Genomic DNA, 24906 nt, shown 5'->3' with positions numbered 1-24906 from the left:
TCTGCATGATTTTGTATCTAAGTGTCTATAAGGGGGACGACCATTTTTTAAATTGGTCCCAGTATTGAGCGACGGCAGCAGCTCAACGTTTCCATGTCATGGCTCAACGTTTAGCTGATTTCGAGAATGTGGACGCAACGCCAGGTTTCAGAACGAGACTTCTCCAAGCGAGGCACGATAACAAACAGCGAAATGTTAAAAAAAAAAAAAAACTTAATTTCCCTAATGTTGTCAGACACTTATAATAACAACACGAGCGTGTGAGTGGTACAAGACGCCCTTTAAGTGGACGTACATTGACGGCGCCAAAGTGCCCCGAGTGGTTACATTGTAGCTCGTTGAGCGGCTGTGGTCTGCAGCGTTCTCGTTCGATACAGAACCAATTTCAAAGATGGCTGTCCCCATTAGTCACTTACATACAATAACATGTTGAGAAATACCAGTTATCCTTAAGTATTGATATCACAGACACTACGTCTTGTTTTGAGTATCAATGCTTGCGTCAACCGGATCGTTAGCAAAAAAAATGAATAAATTGGTCTCCTGTTATGGACACATTAACTTTGTTCTTTGCTGTTCTGCTGCTGTAACTTGAGCCCTGTTAGAGCTCACACAATAACTATATCTGCCTTTTATCATTAAAAACTGTATTGTGTCTTAACATGCATGGGATTAAATCATTAACACAGAACAAGTTTTGCAAAAATTCAAATGTATTCATAAGAAGCCTTCGTCATTTTAAAATCATGACATGTCTCTTCCCTACAAAATAGCAGATTAGCTGCTTTTAAGAATAAAACCTAGCGTAATGTATATTGATGCCTGTAATTATCGCCCGGTGTTACTTGGTATCGGATCAGAACCAACTTTTGCGGCATCGCCCACCCCGAAAACACAGCGGCTTTATGCAAATCAATGAGGTGGTTGTGTTTTTGGACGCAGTGCGGTTGTGTGTCCGCACGCGGCCGAAGGCTTCGCTTATACTTCCGCAGTAAAGTAACAAACAGCAGAAGTGTTGAACCACATGAAGTCATCATTTGACCCGAGAAGTATTATGGTATGTGTTTACAGGCTGTAGGGTTTTAATGGTAGTTTAATGACACAAATAACTATATAAGCGGGCAAATAAAAGACAGTAATTACCTGCCATCTCTGTCCCAGTCGTACACCTCGACCTTGATTGTTCTGTTGGTAGAAGCACAAGATGAGGATCAGATTAAAAAGACACTTTTCCTTCTGAATTATGACTCTATTAATGTTTCCACTGAAATGCATTTGTCTCAATATTTCTTGAGGCGTGGCAATGCTTAGTTGCAACATACTATACTCATATTCAAGGTGCTAAAGCGCTATCTTCTTCATTTCTAAATAAACACAGATGCTAGTTTGCTTTTGTCATTGTTGTCATGGAGGCATTAGGAGAGGCGGATCCATTCTGCAGCTTATCTTTATTACCACACGCTGTCTGCCTGTCACTGCATTTGCCTCTGGTAATGGGGCTCGTCCTCATCTCCAAATCCATCTATCTCTGCATCCCATAATAGCTTACAAGGAAATGTGAATAAAAAAAAATAAAAAAAACACAAACAGAATAGCCTGCAAGAGGCAGATATGCTGCGCTATCTACTTCATCTACCAGCATCTTCAACAGGAGGGTCATTTCTGTCTGACAAAAGCAGGAGAGCGATCGGTAGAGAGCGAGAGGGGAAAAAGGATAAAAGAGATGAGACTGAATTAAAACAGAGAGAGAGAGAGAGAGAGCAAAAGGCACGAGAGGGAAGGAGGGAGAGAGCAAGGTGAAGGGCCCCGGGGTGTGATAACGATTCAAAACGCAGAGAGAACAAAATAAAATAAAAGACCCCCAAGAGAGACAAAACCGTGTAGCGCTCACGAGCTCAGTCGATTAGGTTTGTCGCTTTCAACCGCAGAGACGGGGTCGAATTACGCATCAAAGTTTTCTGAGCAGACTGTGGTATTTCATGAATCTTGTATGACGTCCTTTCTGCACTTACTGAGATTGCTTTAGAGCTTTGCCAGATTCACCTGATTCAAAATAAACCTGAGGCAAAAGTGCACCTTCGCAGCCTCGTCATCTTTCTATAGAAGAAGAAGAAGAGGAGGAGGAGGAGGAGGAGGAGGAGGGAAAAAAAAAGCGCCATTAATGGGGCTTTAGAGCGGCTTGAAGAGCCACATGCACATTAAAAAAAGGGAAAGGAGGCAAGAATGGGCTGGCTGATGGCGACGTGCACTCCGGGGATGAACGTGTCTCCTGGTTGACGTAACGATTAATGATGTGGGTGTGCATGCTATGTGTTTAAGGGGCGGGGGGGGGGGTGTCGTTAAGTCAGTGTTATTCCACATCTCAGCAGGAGACATCCCCTCAATCTGAGCTTTGATGAGGTGACAGGAAATTGACAATTATTTCCCTTGTTGAACTTGTAGTCTTACTGCATGTGTGTGTGTGAGAACAAACACAGGTCCATCAGAAGACCTCGGAGCAGAACAACACAGTTCTCCATTGTTTGCCAGCTTGAGCTCCTCCTTATCTTTTCTCCCAGACTGAGGAGAGACAGATTCAATGTGTGTGTGTGTGTGTACTGTATGTGCAGTCCACTGTGAGTTTCCTGAGTCCCACGTTGATAAGACTCCTCTAATAAGCTTATTGGACCAAACTTCAGATCAATGCTGCCGTCTGCCAGCTGAGCTAAGCTAAGCTAAACCCCGTTTCGCTTCTTAGCCACACGGCTGCCGTCGACAGCGACGATAGACGCGAACACACGACTGACGTGAGGGAGTCCGACTTATTCGTTGTCACGCTGGGGCTTCGAGCGACGCAAAATCGTTTCAAAAGCTGGAAAACGCAGTTTCAAATTAAACAGAAGCCAAATGTGACATTTGTTTTAAGAGGCAATATGAACGTGACAACGCTATATATATATTGTTTTTTTATCAGGTCCATATTATTTGCATAATCTTATTATTTCCAAAATATTTCCTGGAAAGGAAAGGTTATAATTAAAGGGAACACAGAGACAGGGTTCAGTTGGTGCTTTTTAAATTAGTTAATTCCAATGAATTGCTAATGTAACCTAGAGACCTTATTCATATTCATACTATTCAACATTCAGTTATTAACCATTCACTTTTAGCTCCGCTATTTTACCAATAATCATCATCAAATTGCGTAGCACTTCCCAGGAAACATGCTCGGAATCACTGAGCTGAATGTCACCAAGAAAGAGAAATGACAGAGAAGCAGCAGAATTGACCGCCATACCTTCTACAATGGGTTCGATATTTAGAGTGGAAATTCCTAACATAGCATCCTTTAGAGCAGTGAGACCCCTGTCCATCACCATATCAATAACAGCAAGTTCCACCGAAGCGCCTGCATCCCAGCAGTCCCTGGATCAGCACAACGGACAACGGTCTCTCGCATGCAGACGATCCACTCTGAGCTACAGTTAAGCCGATCTTCTTTACATCTTATGTTCACGTTATTGTCAGTCAGTCAGATAACATTCCCATTAACCGCTGCCATTGCTTGCCTGTCTTTAAAAAAACATTTACAAGATGTTTCATAGAGTGGAATTATAAAGTCCTTCTTTTGGTCAAATACACATACACCCATTTTTTTTTCTCCTCCAATTAGTTCATTTTCATGCAGTTTCATCTCCTGTTTTTTCTGCTTTCTAATGAGCAGCAGAACAGCCACACAACCACGTACCTCGTTCATACTCAAAAGAGCAATTAAGATCATAGACACACATAGATAGTGTGTGTGTGTGTGTGTGTGTGTGTGTGTGTGTGTGTGTGTGTGTGTGTGGGTGGGTTTTGGGGGCAGGATGTAATTTGTTGTTGTGGTATACCAAAATAAATGCAGAGAAATGTAACTGAGTGCAGACTTGCCTAAGAATGCAATGCTTTTTTTTGGCACTGTGTTCACGTTGGTGTCGTACGATATATGACGTAGAAAAGAAGCGTGTCGAACAAACCTGCGGAGCTAAATAACACATCCACGCTTTAGTTTTATAGGAAAAATAACAAAATCATATGCTAATTCTTTCTGCTAAAACTGCCAAACACGATAATGTTTCTACTTAGCAGCTGAAAACAGCTTCATTCCAAGAAGAACTCTGAATTTCCAAGACTAAAGTGGTAAATATACAAGAAAAGAACTCAGATATACTGAGATTAAAGTGGTAAATTTCAGAGAAATAACTGACAAATTTGCGAGATCTTGAAGTTTTACATTTGTAAGAAAAGAACTCTGAAAATTGTGGCGCATAAAACCGTTGGAAGGCCGTCTGAATTCCGTTGCTCCTAAAGTGAAGCATTTACATAAAAAATATTTTCTGTTTTATTAACACGGTTTGAGTTTTTTTTTCGTAAACGTATGACTTTATAATCTCTCAAATTTGTGATTTTTGTGAATTATCATTTAGCTTTTTCCTACAATGGCCTCAATATGCTGTCGTATAATACGCCGTCGCAGCGCTACGCTATGTGTAAGCAGACCATCCATCCCATCTAAAAGAGGGGAAAAAAAGCACTCACCTGTCGTAGTCACCGTTGCAAAGAGCCCGAACGGGGATCTTAAAGGCCTGCCATACTGGGTTTAATGTATTCTTCACCACCTCCGTCTTGTGGCAGATGGTAAACCTGCAGAGAGACGAAGAGAGGCAGAGAGAGGACAAAAGGGAGAAACATGAGATTTGTGGAGAGAGACGGGGAAACAGAAAAGGTAATGGAGTTAAAATAAATAACTTCCCACAAACTGAGAGCACAAATGGAGGGCTGTGGAAGCTGGACCACGTCCAGGACACACACACATGCACACCAACACACACTTAAACACACACTGCAAAGATGTAATTTCATTAGTCCCTTGGCTGGCAGGTGGACTTGGTATCTTGCGCCCTCAGAGCAAAAGGTCTTATCTGGCTTGTCACACACTGCAGGATGGAAGAGAGCCCACAGAGCTGGATCGAACCACCACACACACACACACACACACACACACACACACACACACACACACACACACAGAACCTATGTGAACATACCACAACACTGCAGTTCAACGCCTCCTGCTTCCCCACACACACACACACACACACACACACATTCGTGCGGACGTCACACACACTCACTTCCACATGTAATTCCCACACATGCTCAAACAGGAGGCACGGCTTTTAATCCTAGGCAAATCAATGAAACCCATTTCCTTTGGATTCAGGGAAGGATTAAACCCAACATGAAAGGGGGAGAAGGAAAGATGGAGGCAGAGTGAATGAGGAACGGGGAGGAGGAGGAGGAGGAGGAGGAGGAGGAGGGACTCACGTGCTGTCCTCATTACTCCTGTAGAAGACCAGGAAGGGGTCGGACTTGCCGAAGAAATCCTTTTTGTCCAACTTGTTCCCGCAGAACTGCATCATCACTGATTCCTAACGAGCAGAGGCAGAAGAAGACTGAATATAAATACGTTGTCGATGCACGTTTCCAACCGTGTGGTCGCAGCATCTTTTTGTAGATAGAAGGATCTCTGGTTTATTTAGACAGCTGTTGGTGGAAAAGTTTATATCTCCCGCTCTTCTCCGGTTGATTTCGCTGCATGCAAACGTTGAATGCAGGAGCAAAATAGTCACGAAAACAGTTACAAATCCGTTATCGTCAACTTAAAAGAACGTATTTCAGCTACACGATGGCGCCCCAGAAATGATTCAATGTGAGCTGAGGCTGAAAAATAGGAGACGGGTGATGAAAGGTGAATATAAGTAAAGCTAGTAAAACACAAATAGAGGAGAAAGATCCATTACGTTTTAGTTTAATTTATCAACCGTTTGCAGGAAAAGAAAAAAAGGATCCAGGGAAAAAGAAAGAAGTATTTATTTTTACACTAATAAAACAGTAAACAGTAGTAGTCACTGATGTATTCAGTTATAATTGTGACTCGTCTGATAAACTTTTTGCTTTTATTGTGTAGGAATTGGGGCTCCATACTTCCTGCTTTAGATGCCAATTTCTATATTTCTATGTCTCGTGTGCAACTTGGAACAGTCATCCCCAACCGACAAAACATGGCACCAGATATGCAGTGTTTAAGTATTCTCAGGGCCTCTCGTGCCTCTAGATCTATTGTGCAAAACAACTACAAAGAGGGAGAGCACAAGTAGAAACAGAAAAGATAGAGGAACAGGCCGGACACTGGAAAACAAAGAGACTTTTCAGGAAGTGCACGTTCGTCCTCACCCTGCAGTTGTTCAGCTCCTCGGCTTTCACGATGATGGTCCCGCATTTCTTCCCTTGAATGCCTCTGCACACAACACACAACAAGGGGCAAAAGGGTTAAGACGTATCACAATCACACGGTTCGCGTATTTTGGCGCGGCCACGTTGTTCACTCTACGTGTAACCTTCCTCCTACGTCTGCGCGCGCTCGAAGGCCAGCTCGAGGTAGAGGTCGGTTGACTTTGCTGGGAACGACCCGAAGGCGTAAGAAAAGTGTGTACACCAGAAGAGGAGTCGGCGACGCGGCATGGAGTCGTGTTCGATAGCGACGGGGCGAGTCTCATGCGGATGGGTGCTGACCTGCACTGTGTTCCACACTGACCACGTCCCATTGCTTTGTTTGTTTACTCGGTGATGCTCCAGCACTGGCACTGCGGCGTGTTGACCGCAGGATGACAGAAATTTCTATTAAAAAAAAAACAAGATTCTTCCCCCAAAACACCAGTCTCATCAGTGTCGTGACATTTTTCAATGATTGCGGTTGATTGCACGCTGGGCAGGTGGGGGGGGGGGGGGGGGGGGGGGGGGGGGGGGGGGGAGATTTGTACAGCAGATTTGTACAGCAGGGGAGATTTGTACCGGTTCCTACATAACATGCCCTTTTGTTATTCTTATTATTTAGTGAAAGTACAAAAACAAAGATCTAATAAATGACACGGTGTAAGGGATGCGAGGGATGACTTCAGAAGACCAAATGCAGAGAAAACTCAGCTTTGAATGTGAGAGCACGTTATGAAGTGGGACTTACTGGAAGAGAGCACACCTCTGTTCAGACTCTGGCCAGGAACAAACCTCATGGAAAGTTTTACTACTTCACACCGCCTCAAAAGCATTCAACATACAAACGGGACACTGTTTGCATGGGAGTGTGTGCTTCACTGTGTGAGTGGACCGTTTGGGATAGGTGATGCATGTGTAATACGCGTTTCTCTGAGTAAACATCATGGGCTTGAAGGTGAAGTCAGTGACATCATTGGCAACACCTCCTCCTCCCTTCAAAACACACAGAGCTGACTCACACCGGCTGAAACTGTAAATGTTAGTCCGTTAAGGAAATAGTCAAAAGCAAAGTTTTTTTTTTACCTTCTGACTTCATCCTCTACGTGTAAAAGTACTAATTTTGCAGAAACATGATCCCCGTCAGTGTTTTACTATTAGATATGGATATTACAAATGTATATTTGTTTGGATGTTTAAGGTAGAGCTCATTTTAACTCCTTTATACACTGTTGTTCAGTTTGGGTAGTTAGGAAGGGTTTGAAAAATGATAATGTTTAAAGTAACTAAAAGCTGCCAGACAAATGTAGATGTAGTGGAGTAAAAAGTACAATATTTCCCTCTGAGATGTAGTGGAGTGGAAGTACCTTGAATTTGTGCTTAAGTACAGTACTTAAGCAAATATACTTTGCTATATTCCACCACTGACCATACAATGTACTGCTTTTTATAAAGAGGTGGAATAATATACAGGACTGTCTCAGAAAATTAGAATATTGTGATAATCCCCATACGTGTGATTTAGTTTACTGAACCAAGCTGAGTGTTTTTCAAGGCTCAGGAAACCCTTGCAGGTGTTTCGAGTTAATTAGACGATTCAAGTGATTAGTTGAATACCCTACTAGTATACTTTTTCATGATATTCTAATATTTAGAGATAGGATATTTGAGTTTTCTTAAGCTGTAAGCCATAATCAGCAATATTAAAAGAATAAAAGGCTTGCAATATTTCAGTTGATTTGTAATGAATCCAGAATGCATGACATTTTTGTTTTTTTAATTGCATTACACAAAATAAAGAACTTTATCACAATATTCTAATTTTCTGAGACAGTCCTGTAGAGCAGGATTGAGTTCAGTCTATTGGTCCGGCCCTCCACAACAGTTCCTGTTTCTCATGTGGCCCCTTGGGGAAATAATGTTTGCCCAGCCCTGGAGTAGAGTATTGTCGCGAGACTGACCCAAGCGGAAAATCCTCCATGGAGCGTATCTCGGGATTCCCTCTCCCCGTCAGCAGAGTCAACCTCGCATCACCGCTGAGCATCGCACACACACCACATGTCCCCCGACGGTCGGATTGATAGTTTTATAGATGATTAAGTTGATGGGTGACTACATTTATATAATAAAAAACTACTTGTTCAAACACTTGTTTTCCTGTGCAGCTATGTTTCAATGCTTCCTCACATGCTACAGGGAATAGCGATGTTTCCACTCCGATCACAACGCCTCCGTGTGGGTGGAAGGTGAAAGGAAGAGAACATCATTTGACTCGACATGACACTTGAGAGGTCTTTCAATCCAGCGAGAGGGGGCCCCATCATCTGATGAGCTCCGCTCTGAGAGACCCACCCGGCATAAATCGACTCAGGCAGTCATTTAGACAGGCCAGAATTGGGGTTGAGGACCTCTGCGTGAATGTAATTCAAGTCTCCTTTTACTCCAGCGCAAGGAACTTTGGGGGGGGGGGGGGGGGGGGGGGGCAAGGTGCTTTTGAAATGGCAGACTTATATTTCCCTTTTTACTTGCAAGAAGCAATACCCTTTTCTCAGACATCTAAAGATGGGAAGAAACGGTAAAACAGCACCTTGAGGAGAGCGCACGCCTTTTCCTTCTCTCGTTTCCTTTTATGTCCAGACAGCACGGGGAGGTCTGGAGTTGTATGCATGATGTGTGTTAATATATCCAGAGGAAGACTGATTGAGACGAAGACCCAGTAGGTGAGAATACACTTCAAATACAGCAGCTCGGTCAGTGGCACCCCCCCCCCCCCCCCCCCCCCCCCCCCCCCCCCACCCCCCCCACACACACACACACACACACACACACACACACACACACACACATGCAGGCCAGCCTCTCGTCACCGTAGTAATTATGATGGGAGTAAAGGAAGAAGTCGGGTCATTTATTTTCTGCTGGTTTTCAGTCGGCCCCTGTGGACACTTTACGCTTGGCGTCGTAAAGATCTGCAGCTGCCAGATTCCCTTTAGATAACCTCTCATTTTACTGCAACAGGGTGAGAGAGTCGGCCCCCACTTAGTGCTGGTCCCCCTCCCTCCCTCCCTCCCTCCCCTCCCCTCCCTCCCCCACCACCCACTTGCCTGAGCCTCCAGCAGAGTGCTGTCGGCTCCCAGGAAGAGTCGATGCTGCCTCCCGCCGGAGCTTCGGCTGCAGAAGTGTAAATTGTTTCTTCGGGGTGCTGTGGGGAGTCGGACTCACTGACGGGCATTAGGACTACAAATAAATGGCTAAACTTGGAGCTAATTGTCTTGTTGTTGTTGTAACTTCAGATAAACTTTGGAATTTGGCACAAAGCGATTACTGGGTTTTTTGGTCTCCCATCGCTTACACTGAAAGCGCATTAGGAGGAGATCTTTTAATATCCAGTATGAAAAGTACTGGATATCCAAACCTCGTTTTTTAATGTACAGAATATAAACAGCAGGCTTCTCATTGTCTTAAGAGTCAAATACAACTTTTTAGAAGTAAACAGTAAAGACTAAATCTCTCTCTCCGGCTCTTTTCTATTAGTTTCGCACCCTCTCAGTCTCAATCATCTCACAGCAACGATATGCATGGAGAAAGAGTTAAAGACACACACACACACACACACACACACACACACACACACTCACACCAGACAAGCGCCCAGAATCCACGTCGCCATGACAACTCTGCCCGAGCAGGGGCCCCCGCTGTGGGATATGGAATCGGGATTCCTCTGCTCGTTATTTCCTCAAATGCTCGCTCTCGCTTCTCCTCTTTACAGAGAGGCGGCGGTCATTATTCTGTCGGAGAGATCTGCCTTGAAATGACGCGTGGGTGGCAGCTGACAGGATCGCATAGTGACTGGATGAATAATGTATCTCACAGATTTGCCTTACACGCGCACGCATATACAGACGCAACACGGGGCAAATATACAAGAAGGTATATCGAAGAGCTCCAATCCAAACAAAAAGAAATGATGGAACCCGGTGCTGCTTTCTAAACTCATTTTCCCGCCTTGGAAAAGAAAAATGACGACAACACACGAACAATGGAAGCATGCTGTTGTGCTGCGATCTCTTGAGTGTTTTAGCTATTTGCTGAAATCAAGCGCTGCTGTATTGTGCGGCTATTTATCCCTCTACGATGTGAAAACAAGACGGAAAAGTGGGTCTTTAAACGGTCATATTTCTCTGTGTGGCGTTTAAAGTGAAGTGAATGAATTTAACGTGCGTTTTGAATGAAAACAGAATGCTCGAGATCTGAAAAGTTCATACTCGTCATCAGGTAAATGCTCTCCTCATTTTAGTTTATTCATGACACAGAAAAGCACTCCAAAGTTGAGAAGGGCTAAAGGAATATCTCTCTCCCCCACACGTACGTGTGTGTGTGTGTGTGTGTGGTAACACTGTGAATCCTCTAATCAAGACACATGGATTTGCAATCAGTGTCTGGCGAGAGACGGGTAATTAAGTCTGGGCCACTTCTGGGCTGCAGCCTAACACACATGCATGCACAAACAGAGGCTCATGCATACGCGTGCGCACACACACACACACACACACACACCATTTTCATTACACTCCCAATGAAGGGAGAATACCTGAATGAGATATCAATTATAATTATAAGAGCACGAGGATCCATCTATTCTCGGCCATGCCCCGACACAATCACACTTTCTCCCCTAAAAGGAAACTCATAACCATAATTCTCTCACACAAAAGGAAGATTGACATCAAATCCATGTCACGCGGTGCACCAGAGGCAGATAGAGACTTTCTTTGTCCTTCCTTTACAAATACATACAATCAGGCTTGTATTCACAGCTATCAGCCCTTTTTTTGTGTGTCAGAGTTCTTGGCTCACTTGTATCTGAAATTGTAGCCCACTTGGCTCTCTCTTCACCAGGGTTTCTCCCTGACCCCGTGAACACCGAGAGAGCTTGTTTGTGGGAAGAAAAAAACAAAAAATAGGAAAGAGAATAGAGAAAGGAAGAGAGCGTAACTCTCAAACTGCCACCTGGATATTCAAGAGCCCCTCAAAATGGACACAAGCGTCAGTAATAAAACGCTAATTAAAACGTCTCTCGTGAGCCTCAAATGGAGTGCTCTCAAGCGAATGTAGACAATGAGTCAGGCTAACGCGTCATGCGTTGCTGAAGTTAAAAAGAGCCCTCGAGGGTTTCAACGTGCAGCACAACCAGGCGGCGACCTCCGCGTCTGAAATGTGAAGCCAATGCAGAAGTGCCTTAAGCGTTCTCTCTCATGGCCATCAGGCCATCAGTCTGATTGTATGCAAGTCTATGAGAAAATGGCTCTACTTCTCGCTTGATTTATTACCTCAGTAAACACTGTGAACATGAGATTATGGTCTCTAATGAACATCACGCTGTATTGAAGAAGACTTTCTTCAATACATACAAAGTATAAATCAGTTTAACGCCATGTCATGTAAATAAAACGTCATCAGTCACCATTTAAAATCGAGAGGTCCACAAGTTAAAACTTGTGAATTCTTTTGCCCTCGATCATTGTGTAGTTAAAATCTGATATGGTGACAGCTCTACTTGTGATGTGTACGGCAATAAAAGAAAAGACCTGAGTTAAAGCCGTTACATTTTACCATGAAATAAAAAAAACAAGTCTGAGAACCGATTTAGCATCAAATAAAGATTCTGCACCGGCTTTACGAGGTACAGGATTGTCAAGAATAGATTAATGGACTTGCGACAGTGAAAACTTAACTGTATGGATTATTGCACTGAATTCATTGCAGGAGGGCTGCGGTCAAATGGAAAGAAAAGAGGGCGCACACACACACACACACACACACACACACACACACACACACACACACACACACACACACACTAGTGCGGGTTGGCCAGGAAACTACTCAACATTGTTTTGCATTCTGTTGCTCTCAGTCTCCTTCTCTCCCTCTCTCTCTCACACACACACACACACACCTACACACACACACCAGAATGCCGACTGGAGTTTGATTGAACAATGTAATTAGCTGTAATTAGCACTCATTAAAATTGTTAAAGATCCCTCCTGTCGTGTCAAGCTTGCAGGTGTGTGTCTGACAAAGTGCAACACACACATACAAAGACACACACACACACACACACACACACACACACACACACACACACACACAAACATGCATGTATACATACAGACACAACCTCAGCAAGACAACGCTTGCAACAGCTGTGGCCTCCGTTACCTTTGTTTTTAATACATGTTGACAGGGTTTCTATTCCTGCACCAAATCACTGGTGACGTCTTCGGAAACAGAGTCGATACATTTTCTATGTGAGCCTTGTGGAATATATCCATCCACCTCTCCGTGATCTGTAGCTGTCGATGCTGTGCAGGGCTGCGGGACATTGGGTGCACAGGTCGTCAGTCAATCGCGGGGCATTAAGGAATATATGAATCTTTTAAAAGCTCAGTCTTGATTTCTTTTAGCTGCATATATTTTGCAGTAATGTGGTATAAAAAAATGAAGAGTGAAGAGTTTGCTAAGTTTTCTGCTTTATTTTTTTTATGCAACTATTCAAACATCCTTTCCTCCCAATATTTATAATAATATAATTATATATATTCTATAGAATTTAGCATGTTTGCAGCCATAAAAATGGCAGCCTAAATTAGTATAGTATTCCATATGTATAATACATGTTACACTTTATTGATGGTCTAAACAAAGACTGTACGGTGCAATTATGAAATGATTATCTTGGGTTTTTCTTTTGCCATTACTAGATGACTACAAGTACAGTATGTGTACGCCTTCCTTGTGTGTGTGTGTGTGTGTGTGTGTGTGTGTGTGTGTGTGTGTGTGGATGATGACGTGGGAGTGGAGGGAGGGGTTTCTTCAGTAGAGCTTCAGGGCAAACAACATTGTTTTGCACTTTGGAGGCATCCATGGTGCATTTAAAAGCATGTGCGCGCACACATACACACACACACACTCACACACACACACACACAGGTCTCTCCATCTCCCTCCGTCATTCCTTTTGAGTGGGAAACCTACCTCTGCAATCACCATGGCGATTGCTGCTAAAGCAGACGACAGTGTTGCTCCGAAAACCAAAAAAGGAATAGTGGAACACACACACACACACACACACACACACACACACACACACACACAGGTTGCCAGGTTGTTGACAGTGTTCAGTGACGGGATGCCAGCTTGGCTGTTATTTCACACACACCCCCTCCCCTTTACAGATCTCAAGGCTCTAGAAGGCTTCGAATGAACAAGCAAATTGGATTAAAAAGACACAATTGAAAGGAAGCAATGAGAGCTTCACCATGACAGAGAGAAAATATGTGAAACAGAGGAGGCCAAAAGTGCAGCATCATGGATAAATGTAGATAATGACGCATCCTAATCAAGCTGATATTGATCCAAAGTATTTGAATATTAAATATCTGTAAATAATGTTTATATTCTAAGGTGCAGGCGACTACTAAAGTAAGCATGTCTTTTCTTATTTGTACCTGCGTACCAGCTTTCCGCTAAGGCAGTGTTTTGTAAAGTATCTGTGGAGGCTGGCCTCAGTGTGGAACCGCTTTTGGGGCCAAACAGCAGCACTTCAGAGATGTGGTGCACCTCTGAAGTGCCTCCGTCACTGAAATGGAGGCAAAGCAATTCTTTCAAACTGAAAACGGCTCCCTGTCGGAGTGGATGCCTGTCTCGGAAGCGGCGGGCTGTTTTGTTTGTGCTGCTTTGTGGATCACTTACTTTTAAGAAGCACAGAGGGGCATCTCTGACTGCTGGGACAGCTGGAGCGCGTCGGTTTAGAATAAATAGAGGTCTGGCATTGGACAGGCTTGGATACTGTTCAGTTCAAAATGCTGCCCCGACACTAATCTCATCACTCAGCTTAGGTCTACCGCATCTTTATGCAAAAACAACGTTTTAAATGCTGATTGGCATACATTTACGTCTGACTAGAACCTTTAAAATCCTGAATGTCACATTACTTACTGTAGGTTTGCACAAGAAGAAAAAAAATGATTTATGTGTTGATGAGAGTGCGGTTTCATGCGTCTTTGTCATTTATCTAAAGCAGTGATTCTCAAACAAGGGGAGCAATGACAAATTGAATAACAACTACAGGTCTCTCTCTGCATTGATCTTGATGTGTTATGCGTCTTATTTTGACATATAAGGTTTTTCTATCAAATGGCGTTTAGGAGAGCAGAGCAGCAGAAAAATAAAAATGAGCAAAAGACACCAAAAAAAGAATGATCGCAGAAGTATCTTGTATCCGTTCATCGGCTAATAGAAATAAAAACTATTTGTGCTCAATTATTTCTAACCAAAGCACTCAGATTCAGAGACTTTCTTTCAGACTCTGTCGAAGTCTGTTTTTGAGAGTGATATGCTTTTACTTTTTCTGGCAGCTTGGTAGAACAACAACAACAACTAAGTTATGTTAAAGTATAATCGGGCTAGCATCAAGGGAACACGTGTATCCACACACAGAGCAGATATTGTGAGATCTATATGCGTTGCTGCAGAGGACAGGCTACCTAACAAGCCTCTATGCACGATGGATGTGTTTGTATGTGTAAGAATACCCTCGAGTGTGTGTGGGAGTGTTTTTGTGTACGTGTAATTGTATATGTTCGTTAAAAAAAAAAAAAGAAATGTAGGTGTGCACTGTTCCTCAGTTTAGTTCCCCCGGAAAAAGATGTGAGGGAACATTGATGCTGCTTCAGCCGCTCTAATTACCGAGCAGCAGAGAGTTTTCCAGACAAACTTCTTGGAGAATGTAGTGTATACTCACTTAAAAAGGATCAGTTTTGTGTTTAATTCTCTTCATAATGTGTATATAATAATGAGCTGCAATGTGCCACTCTTTACTCATTTGCTGTGACCATCAATCAAGCTGCGGGCACACCTACTACTCACCCGAGAGCTTTTTCCGAGCGACTGCCCAACGATCCGACCACCTCTCCGAGGGTGCAGTAGGCCTGGCCCAGGAAGTCCTGCAGAGTTAGAGAAAGACAGAGGGAGGGTTTTAAAAACACACATTAAATTCATTTTATAAAACAAAAATTCGACATAAAAAGGCCCCTTGATCCCTGATCCCATCTCCATGTTCCCTATTGACGGATAATACTGCCGGGTAGATTGAGCCTTAACCCCCCCCCAGCAGCCCCACACTGCTCCCTTCCCACTTTCCTGGTAGATTAAGTCGCCATCCCATAATGAAACTTCACAGCTGGCAGAGGCGCAAAGGCAGTGAGATGGAGAGAAGAGTATACGCGCACATAATGTGTGTGCATCGGTCCCGGAGACAGCTGCTGATGTAAATGTGCACGCGTGACGATGTGGGATTCATAAACGTTAGTATCACTCCCTCCAGTAAATACACGACGCCTTGGTTCTCTCAACTGATGGATTTATTCTTCCTCCTACTTCTCCGTCCACCGTCGAACTGTTTAAATCACATTTAGACATACAAAACAATCAGACGTTTACATTACATAAAAACACAGTTTGCGCGCGAATGTGCGCAATGGCGAATGTACATAAATAACGTACCTCACTGGCTGCACACAACTGAGAGGGAAATGAGTCCACTTGAAACACGAAAGATGATCCCTTGAAACTTGAACTGAAAACTTAGTTGACTTACTTTACTTTGTTTACTGACTGACTTACTGACTGACTGACTTATGACGCTTCGCGCCCTTCTGCTGTCACTGTGCCACGGTCAAACACGTCCCGGTACAACACAGCACGCAACACTAGTTCCCCCCCTTTTATACAAAACAAAAAAACCCATTCGCTTTAAAAACAAACCTTACAAATAACAACATGTAAACAAACATACTAAACAATGACATAAATAACCTTATGGCAGTTAAAGTTAGTCTGTCAGCGCAAAGCGATGGCAGCCTTCAAAATCAAAGTATGGAACACAACTTCTGTAACTTCTCTCTCTCTAATTGTATAGAAGCTGTTACAGAAAACCTGCCTCCTCGATTTTCACCATCGCTCATTGAACCCATCAGTGTTGCATAGAAACGGTCACATGACTCATCTGCCATAAACGAATTTGTGTTGGCCACTAGTGCTGAAATAACAATGGAAAAAGATTTTTTTTTAATGATATTTTCCACTGTTTATGACGTAGAGGCCGTGCAGTAAAGTCCCAAATCGCCTAGCAACCGTGGCTGTTGCCAGCATGAGGTCCAATCGGAGATTTGGCTGTGTGCAGCTAATGGCTAAATATACAACAGCGTGGGCTAAAAAAAGATTTAATAAGAAAGAAAGATAGTTGTGTGGGTGCGGCGCCATTCAGTAATGTTCTGGAAAAATCAACAGTTTGATAAGACGGAGATCCGTGGCGGAGGAGGAGGAGGATAAAACATTGGATATGGATACTATGGAGACGATGCGGGGAGCTCAGTGCTTCTCATCCATGAGCTGGAGAAGTTTCATGCTGAGATTTTCAAAATCAACACTACAATATTGGAAAAAACTTCTCAGAGAAATGTAGCACTATGTGTAAGTAGTCCCCCCCCCGTAGGTTTTTTCACAAGGTAAGTGGTCCATTTGAGGGTCTTCCTAATCAATTAAAAGAGATTAAATACAAATGTTTCCTGCTGGAGGATAAACACAACCTGGCAACCCAAGAGTCAGCCCGTCTATCTGCATACAGAGATATACAGTAAATGAGTGAGATCTCATAAACAGGGCCATGTGTGTGTGTGTGTGTTTTTTTCCGGTTCCCAGGTGTTCCTGCAGCCTACAGCTCCCATGTTCAAAACACCATCTAATGGATTGGCTCTCTAGCCCCCCCCCCCCCCCCCCCCCCACTTCCTGAGACCTGCATGGTACGCTGCCTCCGAGCCAACGTGCACGTCTCTTCTTGTATGAGATTATTGATCGCAAGAAAGTGAGGCAAAGGTAGGAGGGGAGAGGGGGGGGGGGAGATCAAGCTAGAGAGAAAGTGAGAGAACAAGGGTAGGGCAATGAAATAAAAGGAAAAGGTGACAGACTGCCACGGCGAGAGGGAGAGACGAGAAACAGAGACGGGGAAAGCACAAGCAAGAGGGATGGATTGCATCCAGAGAGACGACAGAGCCACAGATGAGCAGAGAGACAATCCTGAGGGGAAACTAAGAGGGACTAAATCTGCTTTGTGAGTGTTTCTCACTGTAGTATTCAATTTATTTCATACAGTTGCTGACAAACAAATGCCAGCAAATATACAATTAAATAAAAGAATGTGCAGAAAGATTTCATATGTTTCACTTACTCCGCTGATATATTACTTAAAGGTGCAGTGTCATCTACCGGTGAAAACACAAGCATTCTTATTTTTTAGGTGAATATACACTAAAGAAAAATATTAAGAAATATTATATTCAATTTATGCCAATAGATCCTCCTAAATGCTACACGCTGTTCCTTTAAGGAAGTCTAAAGTAGCGTTTATCCCCCTTGGACAGACGGACATTAGCATTGTAGCATTAGCATTCATGTCTGAGTGCTGTTCTATCACGTTACATTCTGTAAACTATTAAAAAAAATAACTTGCACAACTTGGAAGGGAAGTCTTCTATGTATTAGTCTTTAACATGACTGTAGGCTTTTAATATTTGGACTGATGCTCAAATGCATCCTCGTCTTTGAAGCCTCGAGTACATGTCGTATGATACGCAGGCAGGCCGGTGGGGTCGGACACTGAAGAGCAAACACGGGTAAGAGTGTTGAGGGCTGGAGCGGGACACCTCAAGAGAGCGAGTCTCCCCGTCTGCCGCTCTGCTCAGAGGGGACACTGGGACACAAAAGTCAAGAGTGTGTTAACTCATTTCAGGAGTTTTCCACAGACACAAAGCTCCTGAATAGAGGGAGGAAGCAAAGCCTGATAGCACACCGGCTATTACGGACAGTGAAGCTGTAAATGTAAATGTCCAGATAACGGTCAGAGATTATGAGCAGAAAAGACAGCTGTTAATGCTGTTGTATGATATTTTATTGCCTCCCGATTTCATTTTTATCAGACAGTCACAGTCCAGGTCAGTATTGACGGCAATCACCTGCCCAAACATATGTCTCAGATACCACTGGAAAGCCGGTTTCATGAAAACAGATGTGCACACAAGATTACAGACGAGTACGAAGCGTCAGGATACACAAACAGTTCAGTGATTGGATAGAAGTTAATCATTTAAACACTCACTTCCCCTTACAGGAAAAGTTAGTGTTTGGAAAAACACGCTGATTTGATTTGTTGCCGGGAGTTATATGAGAGGACCGAGTATGAAGTATGACGCTCCCGCCAGCTCTACATTACCGAGGAAATCCTTCAACGGCACGACCGCTGACTGTCTGAACTACAATCCCCATGCTGCAGTAGGCAGGACACAGCCGTTACTGACTAAAGTTATCACATTGTTGTTCCTAATTACCGCTATGCTAATCACTGCTATCAGTGTGAAAAGCAGGGTGGACAGGGGGTATCGGTGTTTATTTCATTTCTAGATGAACCGCCGGGCCGCTCAGGGAAAGTGCTATTACAGTAGAGGATAAACACACTCATTGTAAAAGGGCCAGAATGCTGTTATGTGGCTGAAATGAGGCTAATGGGAGGTAATAACAAGGACAGCAATCAGGCTCACACAAACACTCACTCGCACCGAATTAAAATCAGCAAAAGTGGGGAGTGACGAAAAAAATAAATGCAATCGCACATGTCACACTGCATGCACCAAAAAAAATAAAAAAAAGAAGAAGAAGCTTTGAGCACTCACGTGTTTTGACAGGTTGGCGCTCTTGGAGTCAACGTCGTACCTGTGGAAAAAAAGGGAAAAGAGAGCGGAGAGTGAGTGCATTAGAAGAGATGGATGGTGACAGGAGCTCAGCTGCGAATGCAACAGGGATTACAGACTGAGTAAATCAGTAATGGGGCCAAGCAGCTTGTCACCGACGATCTCGCCGGAGGGCTCGGGGTATTTCACTTTCCCGGCATCACCGGCTCCAAGGCATCCTCCATTAAAGTGACGCTAAATGCACTAATTGGCCGTGATACATACATGTGAGCGAGACACGGAGAGAAATATTGTGCGTAGTGAGTAAACAAGTGTCTGTCAGTGTTTCCGTCTCGGCGTATTAGCGTGACTCTCAGTGTGGGCTATCGCGTTATTTGTTGACGCATGTTGGAATATTATTCATGCTTTTTTATTCCTCCACTCCACCTGCAGGTGTCTCGCAACACGCGACGCATGCGATGATGCGTCCGGACGTGGCGCCCTCCAGTGCAGAGGCTACGCTCCAAAGAATGGGAAGCAATCAGACACGCCGTTCACTCAGCGAAGCGAGGTCAGGGTAAGGAGCTAGGGAAGGCATTATGTCAATGAGTGTCCTCGCTAAGATAGAAGTACAGGGATGTGTGTGTGTGTGTGTGTGTGTGTGTGTGTGTGTATATGTGTGTGTGTGTGTGTAGTGCATGGGGTAATTAGGATTCTAGATAAATCTAAATCCGAAGCATGACTGAGTATTCAAACACAATCACATTATGTCTTATCATCAGCGTCTGTGGCTTTTTCAGCTGTCAAGCGTGTTCAACTGGACAAACCATACAGACGGTCACCCACACTCTGAAAGGATTCATTGTCAACACATGTGTCCCTACTGACTCGGACAAACAAATACAAACAAATACCCTACTTTCTATGTAAACTTGTCAATCGAGACACCCTGTTTCACTGTCATTGTATAAAGCTGAGGGGGCGGAGATAAATAATAATAATACAAATAAATCCCATGTTACTCATTCATGGCTCTGCTCCTTGTGAAGAAACAGGAGCCTGAAGCTGGCAGCCTTGTGAGGCTGTACACAAACACAGCTACATTAGCTCAGATTAGCATGCTGACTCGCTCGCAAGGATAATGTTAGCATGTTGTTAGAAGAAAATTAAATAATACGCAGATCGCGTAGGTGCAAGGCTAACATGGAGGCTGTAGTATGACATATTCATCCTCACAGGTCATGTTTATAAATATAATATGTGTGGTATTTAAAAGTATGACCATTGTATTACTCTCTTTCAATGTACTTTATTGAACTGTTAACTGTTGATGTTTAATCACCATGGTATTTTTGGGGGATGAACCGCAACTGCCGTCATAGAGCTTGTTCACCTATCGGTGTACATGGTGTATAAAATATGGGCGTGGTTTCCACTTTTCAAACATTTTGATGGAGGATTGAAACGTAGTCATTCATAATTTTCTTTGGGCATGTGTGTGCCAAGTATGCAGGCATTAGCTTTTTTTTTCCAGCGTGTCGATGTTTACCGTCTTATTGGAGCACGTTAGCATGCTAATATTTTAGCACAAAACACATAGATGAGGCTGATGGAAATTAGAATTATACAGCGTGAACGTTTGACCTGATGACGGTGCTATAGATGAAAGGGAGGGAAAGAGGCTTTTACAAATCATCCTCTGAAGATCATTAATTTCAAAATTTTCAAATTTTCTAATAGTTGTTGAGACATTGCAATACAAATCAAAAATGTCCACGTCATGGTGGCACTGAAACGGTAGAGGATCACCAGAGTAGCAGAATGACTGTATGCTACACTGTGCTGAAATCCGTAACCTGACTAAAAAATGGCAATGCAGGCTTGCAGAGAGGTGTATTACACACAGTGCAGACTCACAATTCCTATTCAGAGGACACACTGTAGTATTTCATAACATCTTCACACAGATCCCCATCTTCGCGGCCCCTGAGGGAGGAAACGTTCTTTCATCTGCCTTCGTCTCAGACCGTGTTTCCCTCTGCCGGCTATCTGCGGCTGTTGGACATGTCAGCGAGCTAGGGAGCACACGTGTGCGGGGACATCCAACGCACTCAAACGGGCGGACAAAAAGCCAGGGCGCCGGTTTTGTTCCTCAGATGCTCACATCCATTCAGGAAACCACTCAAAGAGACAGTGGGCACAGCGACATGTATTCATACATTTATGCAGCAACCTAAACAAACGAGAAGGCATAGAAAGGCACGATGCCCTGACATCTCCTGAGCATGAGAACGCCACAGCACCACTAGGGAAGTGTGTGCGTCTTGTGTGTGTGTGTGTGTGTGTCGTTACAGGACACGTAAATACGCACGCAGGGGATATGATAAAAATAAATAGATGGTATAAAAACACATTAAAGTGTTGACAGCATCCAAACAGGGCTCTTCATAGCAGCACCTGGAAGTGATTCAGAGGATCCGAGCAGCTAAAAAATGTAAAATATCAGCTCAAAACTTTTTTATTTTTTTAAAATCATAGTTGGAATCATAAAGTTAAAATAGCATAACCGCTAGTAATGTGTGCTAATGCATACTGAGTCGTAACACGGCGCTGTACGTGTAAGTGGTGCAGGCAGAGCGGAGATGATGATGATGATGATGATGATGATGGGTTAAAAGCTCCTCTCTCCCTGAAGGAAATCTGTCCGCTCCTATATCACAGCGCCCCCCCCCCCCCTGGTTGCTATGGTTACCATGGCGAAACCGCACACATCAGCACGAGCGCGCGCCCCCCCGGCTTCGCTTTTTGCCTCGGAGAGCGTCTGTCCACGTGGCCCCGCTGACACGTCTCTTTTGAGATGACAATACGAGGATGTGTTGTGACAGAGCAGCCAGCTGAGATACTGAAACACTAGTACAGGCACGGGGGGGACAAACATGGATTCTACGTTGCACTAAGAGACACCATACGGTGATCCACTGACACAGGAAATCCAGCCAATTGACCTCCTTTTACCCCCCCTCCACCCCATATTTGTTTTCACTGTAATTTAAACCGTGTGATGGCCAGAGAGGTGGCAAGATGCATGAAAACAGCACAGCCACATGAGCGGTAATAAAGGTGGATCACTGAGTCGGTCATCAGAGTGTGTGGAGCAAGAAAGTTGTGTGCACACCACTATGTTATTTCCCCCCAGAAACCGGCAAGATGCATTCACAATAGTGCAGATACACACGCAGACTACATGCATGCTATTAGACCAGGACCAATGCTAATACAGCAACAGTAAATTAGGGACACACACACACACACACACACACACGACATCTCCAGAAACACTAACTCGCCTTCAGAGTCAAACTTTCAGATCCCAGTTGGGTTGCCGACGTGGCTCCCCGGATCATAGATTATAACAGAATTAGTCTCCATCTAATAAAATAAAGCCACCGAAATCTCCTCTGTAATTCAATGAGAAATGTGATCCGGGAGCAAATTGAGAAAGAGAATCCCTTCACCTATAAGAAGGCCCGATGACGCTGCAGACCAACTGTCTCCTACAGAGAGCATCTTGTGCCTCTATGCATGGGAACGCAGTTGAGGTGTGAGAAGAGCTTATAACAGGTGCATTTAAAAAGGTGCCATATAATATACCTTTATGTGCACAAGGTGGTTTCTTCCACAGATACAAGCCCATGCCGATGTGTATTCTTTAGGCCACGAACAGATGCAGAGCAGGCTTGTACTTTGAAACTCGAGCACCATTTGCGATTCAGGGAACAGAGTGCTTTATTACTTTACTAATTCGGAGAATGTACTTAGCAGTAGGCATGCCAACTCCACACTCTGCCAAATATCAGTAAGAGTGATATTGGACGGGTACCAATACTGCTTTTGAATTTGCTATCAACCAATATAATGAGCACAGCAATGCAGCTTAGCAGATGAAGCTGTCTCGGTGATGTACGATGATAAACGTCTGCGTGATAAGTCGCTCTGAGTAGTTGCCAAAGTTAACGAGGAAGATTTGTCAGTGTCTAACTTTTGAAAATAACAAGAAAAACGTGGCTTGAATAAGATACATTGTCTGAAAACAACTTTTAAATCTACATTAATGCACTAAATAATGAGTGTGTTCAATTATCTTCCTTCTTCAGTACATTTCTGGATCAATTTAAGCCATTGTTCCCTGTAATTGTTTCATAATAAGCCTTTATTAGCTGGCATCAATTAATAGTAAGTGTCACATGCATTGTGCATTAATCTTCTCTTGGTGAAATGGAGTTAATTAGAGTTGAGTAGATAACTGTGTTGCACGCCAACGACTACCCGGTAAAGAGATACAAATCTAAGATAAAACAGCCATATTTGTAGCACTACAATCAAATAATTATGAAATCAAATCATTTTCATGCAGGTGACATCTGGAGCCTCACTGAGGTTTAATGGAAGCCTATTTTAGGAACTAATAATGTGAAAGATGCTTTCTAGAAGAGGCTTCCAACACTGAGTCGACCAAAGATCATCTCTTGAACCGTAAATGCGATTTGACCTTTACAATGTCTGGTGCCAGAACAAGAATTAATTCCAGCAAATATTAATACCACAATGACACACACACACACACACACACACACACACACACACACACACACACACAGGTGTCGGCGTTACTTACAAGTCAAATCGCAGGTTCTGTCGCTCCTCAAAGAAGTAGTCCAAAATGAATTTCCGCACAAAGTCCGGGTTTAGCGTGTTGTCGATCACCTCTGTTCTCCCAAACTATACGGAGAGAGGAAGACAGATAAGAATACCTTTTGGATAAATTGTGAGCAAAAACTCATAACTGATAACTGATCACTCCTCAGGTGACACGTCGGGGCAGCGGCTGGTTTACGGAAGATTATCGGCAGCTACAGAGTAATGAATGCAGAGCAGATGCGGCATCGAGCCAAAGGGGGGGTCAGGGAGGTCCCGGTTTGGCATTTGTTTTATAATACATGCGGATGCTGGGCTACTCAGAACTCTGAATAACTGGGGATGATTGTAGGTGCAACATTTGCCCCCTCGTTTAGATTCATGAATATTCACTCATAAACAAGTTGTACTGGTTGTGTCAGCGAGCACAAAGCGGGCTTACTTATAAGTAGTTCATGTTAGTTAATCAAACTGACCAGAACTTCAATAACACTAGTACTTTCCTTATGTCACAACATACTGTCAGTAATACATTAGAGTATCTACAGCTTCCAGCATTTTAACATTTTAAAGATGTGGTCAAATATTCAATGCATGTTTCCCCTGAGTGTGTTGAATGCAGCCACCTTCCCGCTTATAGCCTGCTGATGTTACACTGCTTAATAAAAGCTATGACCTCAAATTTGCAAGCAAGACAGTTTTGCCCCCCGACCAATCTCCTACAATGAGGAGCCTGCTGCAGAAAAGCAACAGTGGAGTCTGTTGTGTCTCCGTTTGTGTAGAAATGACGCATTTTGGATGAAGACTGGTGAGGCGACATACTGTGATACATTCTCCTTCTCTGTAGTTCTCACCTCTCTCCACTCCTTGTTGCCCATGCCTTGTGCGTAGAGAACACAAACTGTGAAGAACAGACACACGTGACATTAAAGATCATTAACTGTGCATGCTAAAAGTCCTCAAAACTTTCTAAATCATTCATATACTGGACCTAACAACTAACCGACTATTGGTGCAATAGGATTCTTCTTTACGACATGTATATTTCTGACCGGCAGCTAGGATAACTAAGGGAGGCATAAAGTAACATTACTCATAAAAACACCACGTAAATAAATAAAAAAAACAA

At 43.5% G+C, this 24906-nt stretch overlaps 1 protein-coding gene across 1 annotated transcript in view; it reads right to left on the bottom strand.

Annotated features, from left to right (window-relative positions):
* LOC306714271 (copine-8) overlaps nucleotides 1-24906 on the bottom strand; it is a gene marked incomplete at its 3' end in the record, with an annotated part of 62700 nt that overhangs the window by 18307 nt on the left and 19487 nt on the right. Inside the window, exons 3-10 of the mRNA XM_079184251.1 lie at nucleotides 24632-24678; nucleotides 23758-23861; nucleotides 19086-19125; nucleotides 15229-15305; nucleotides 6256-6319; nucleotides 5347-5450; nucleotides 4558-4662; nucleotides 1144-1185 (exon numbers count right to left, since the gene is read on the bottom strand). Coding sequence (XP_079040377.1) covers nucleotides 1144-1185; nucleotides 4558-4662; nucleotides 5347-5450; nucleotides 6256-6319; nucleotides 15229-15305; nucleotides 19086-19125; nucleotides 23758-23861; nucleotides 24632-24678 — 583 coding nt within the window. The remainder of the gene's footprint in view (nucleotides 1-1143; nucleotides 1186-4557; nucleotides 4663-5346; nucleotides 5451-6255; nucleotides 6320-15228; nucleotides 15306-19085; nucleotides 19126-23757; nucleotides 23862-24631; nucleotides 24679-24906) is intronic.

Source organism: Pholis gunnellus (assembly GCF_910591455.1).
Source record: "Pholis gunnellus genome assembly, chromosome: 22".
In the NCBI taxonomy this organism is placed as follows: domain Eukaryota; kingdom Metazoa; phylum Chordata; class Actinopteri; order Perciformes; family Pholidae; genus Pholis; species Pholis gunnellus.
This window is presented reverse-complemented; position numbering and strand designations above follow the sequence as displayed.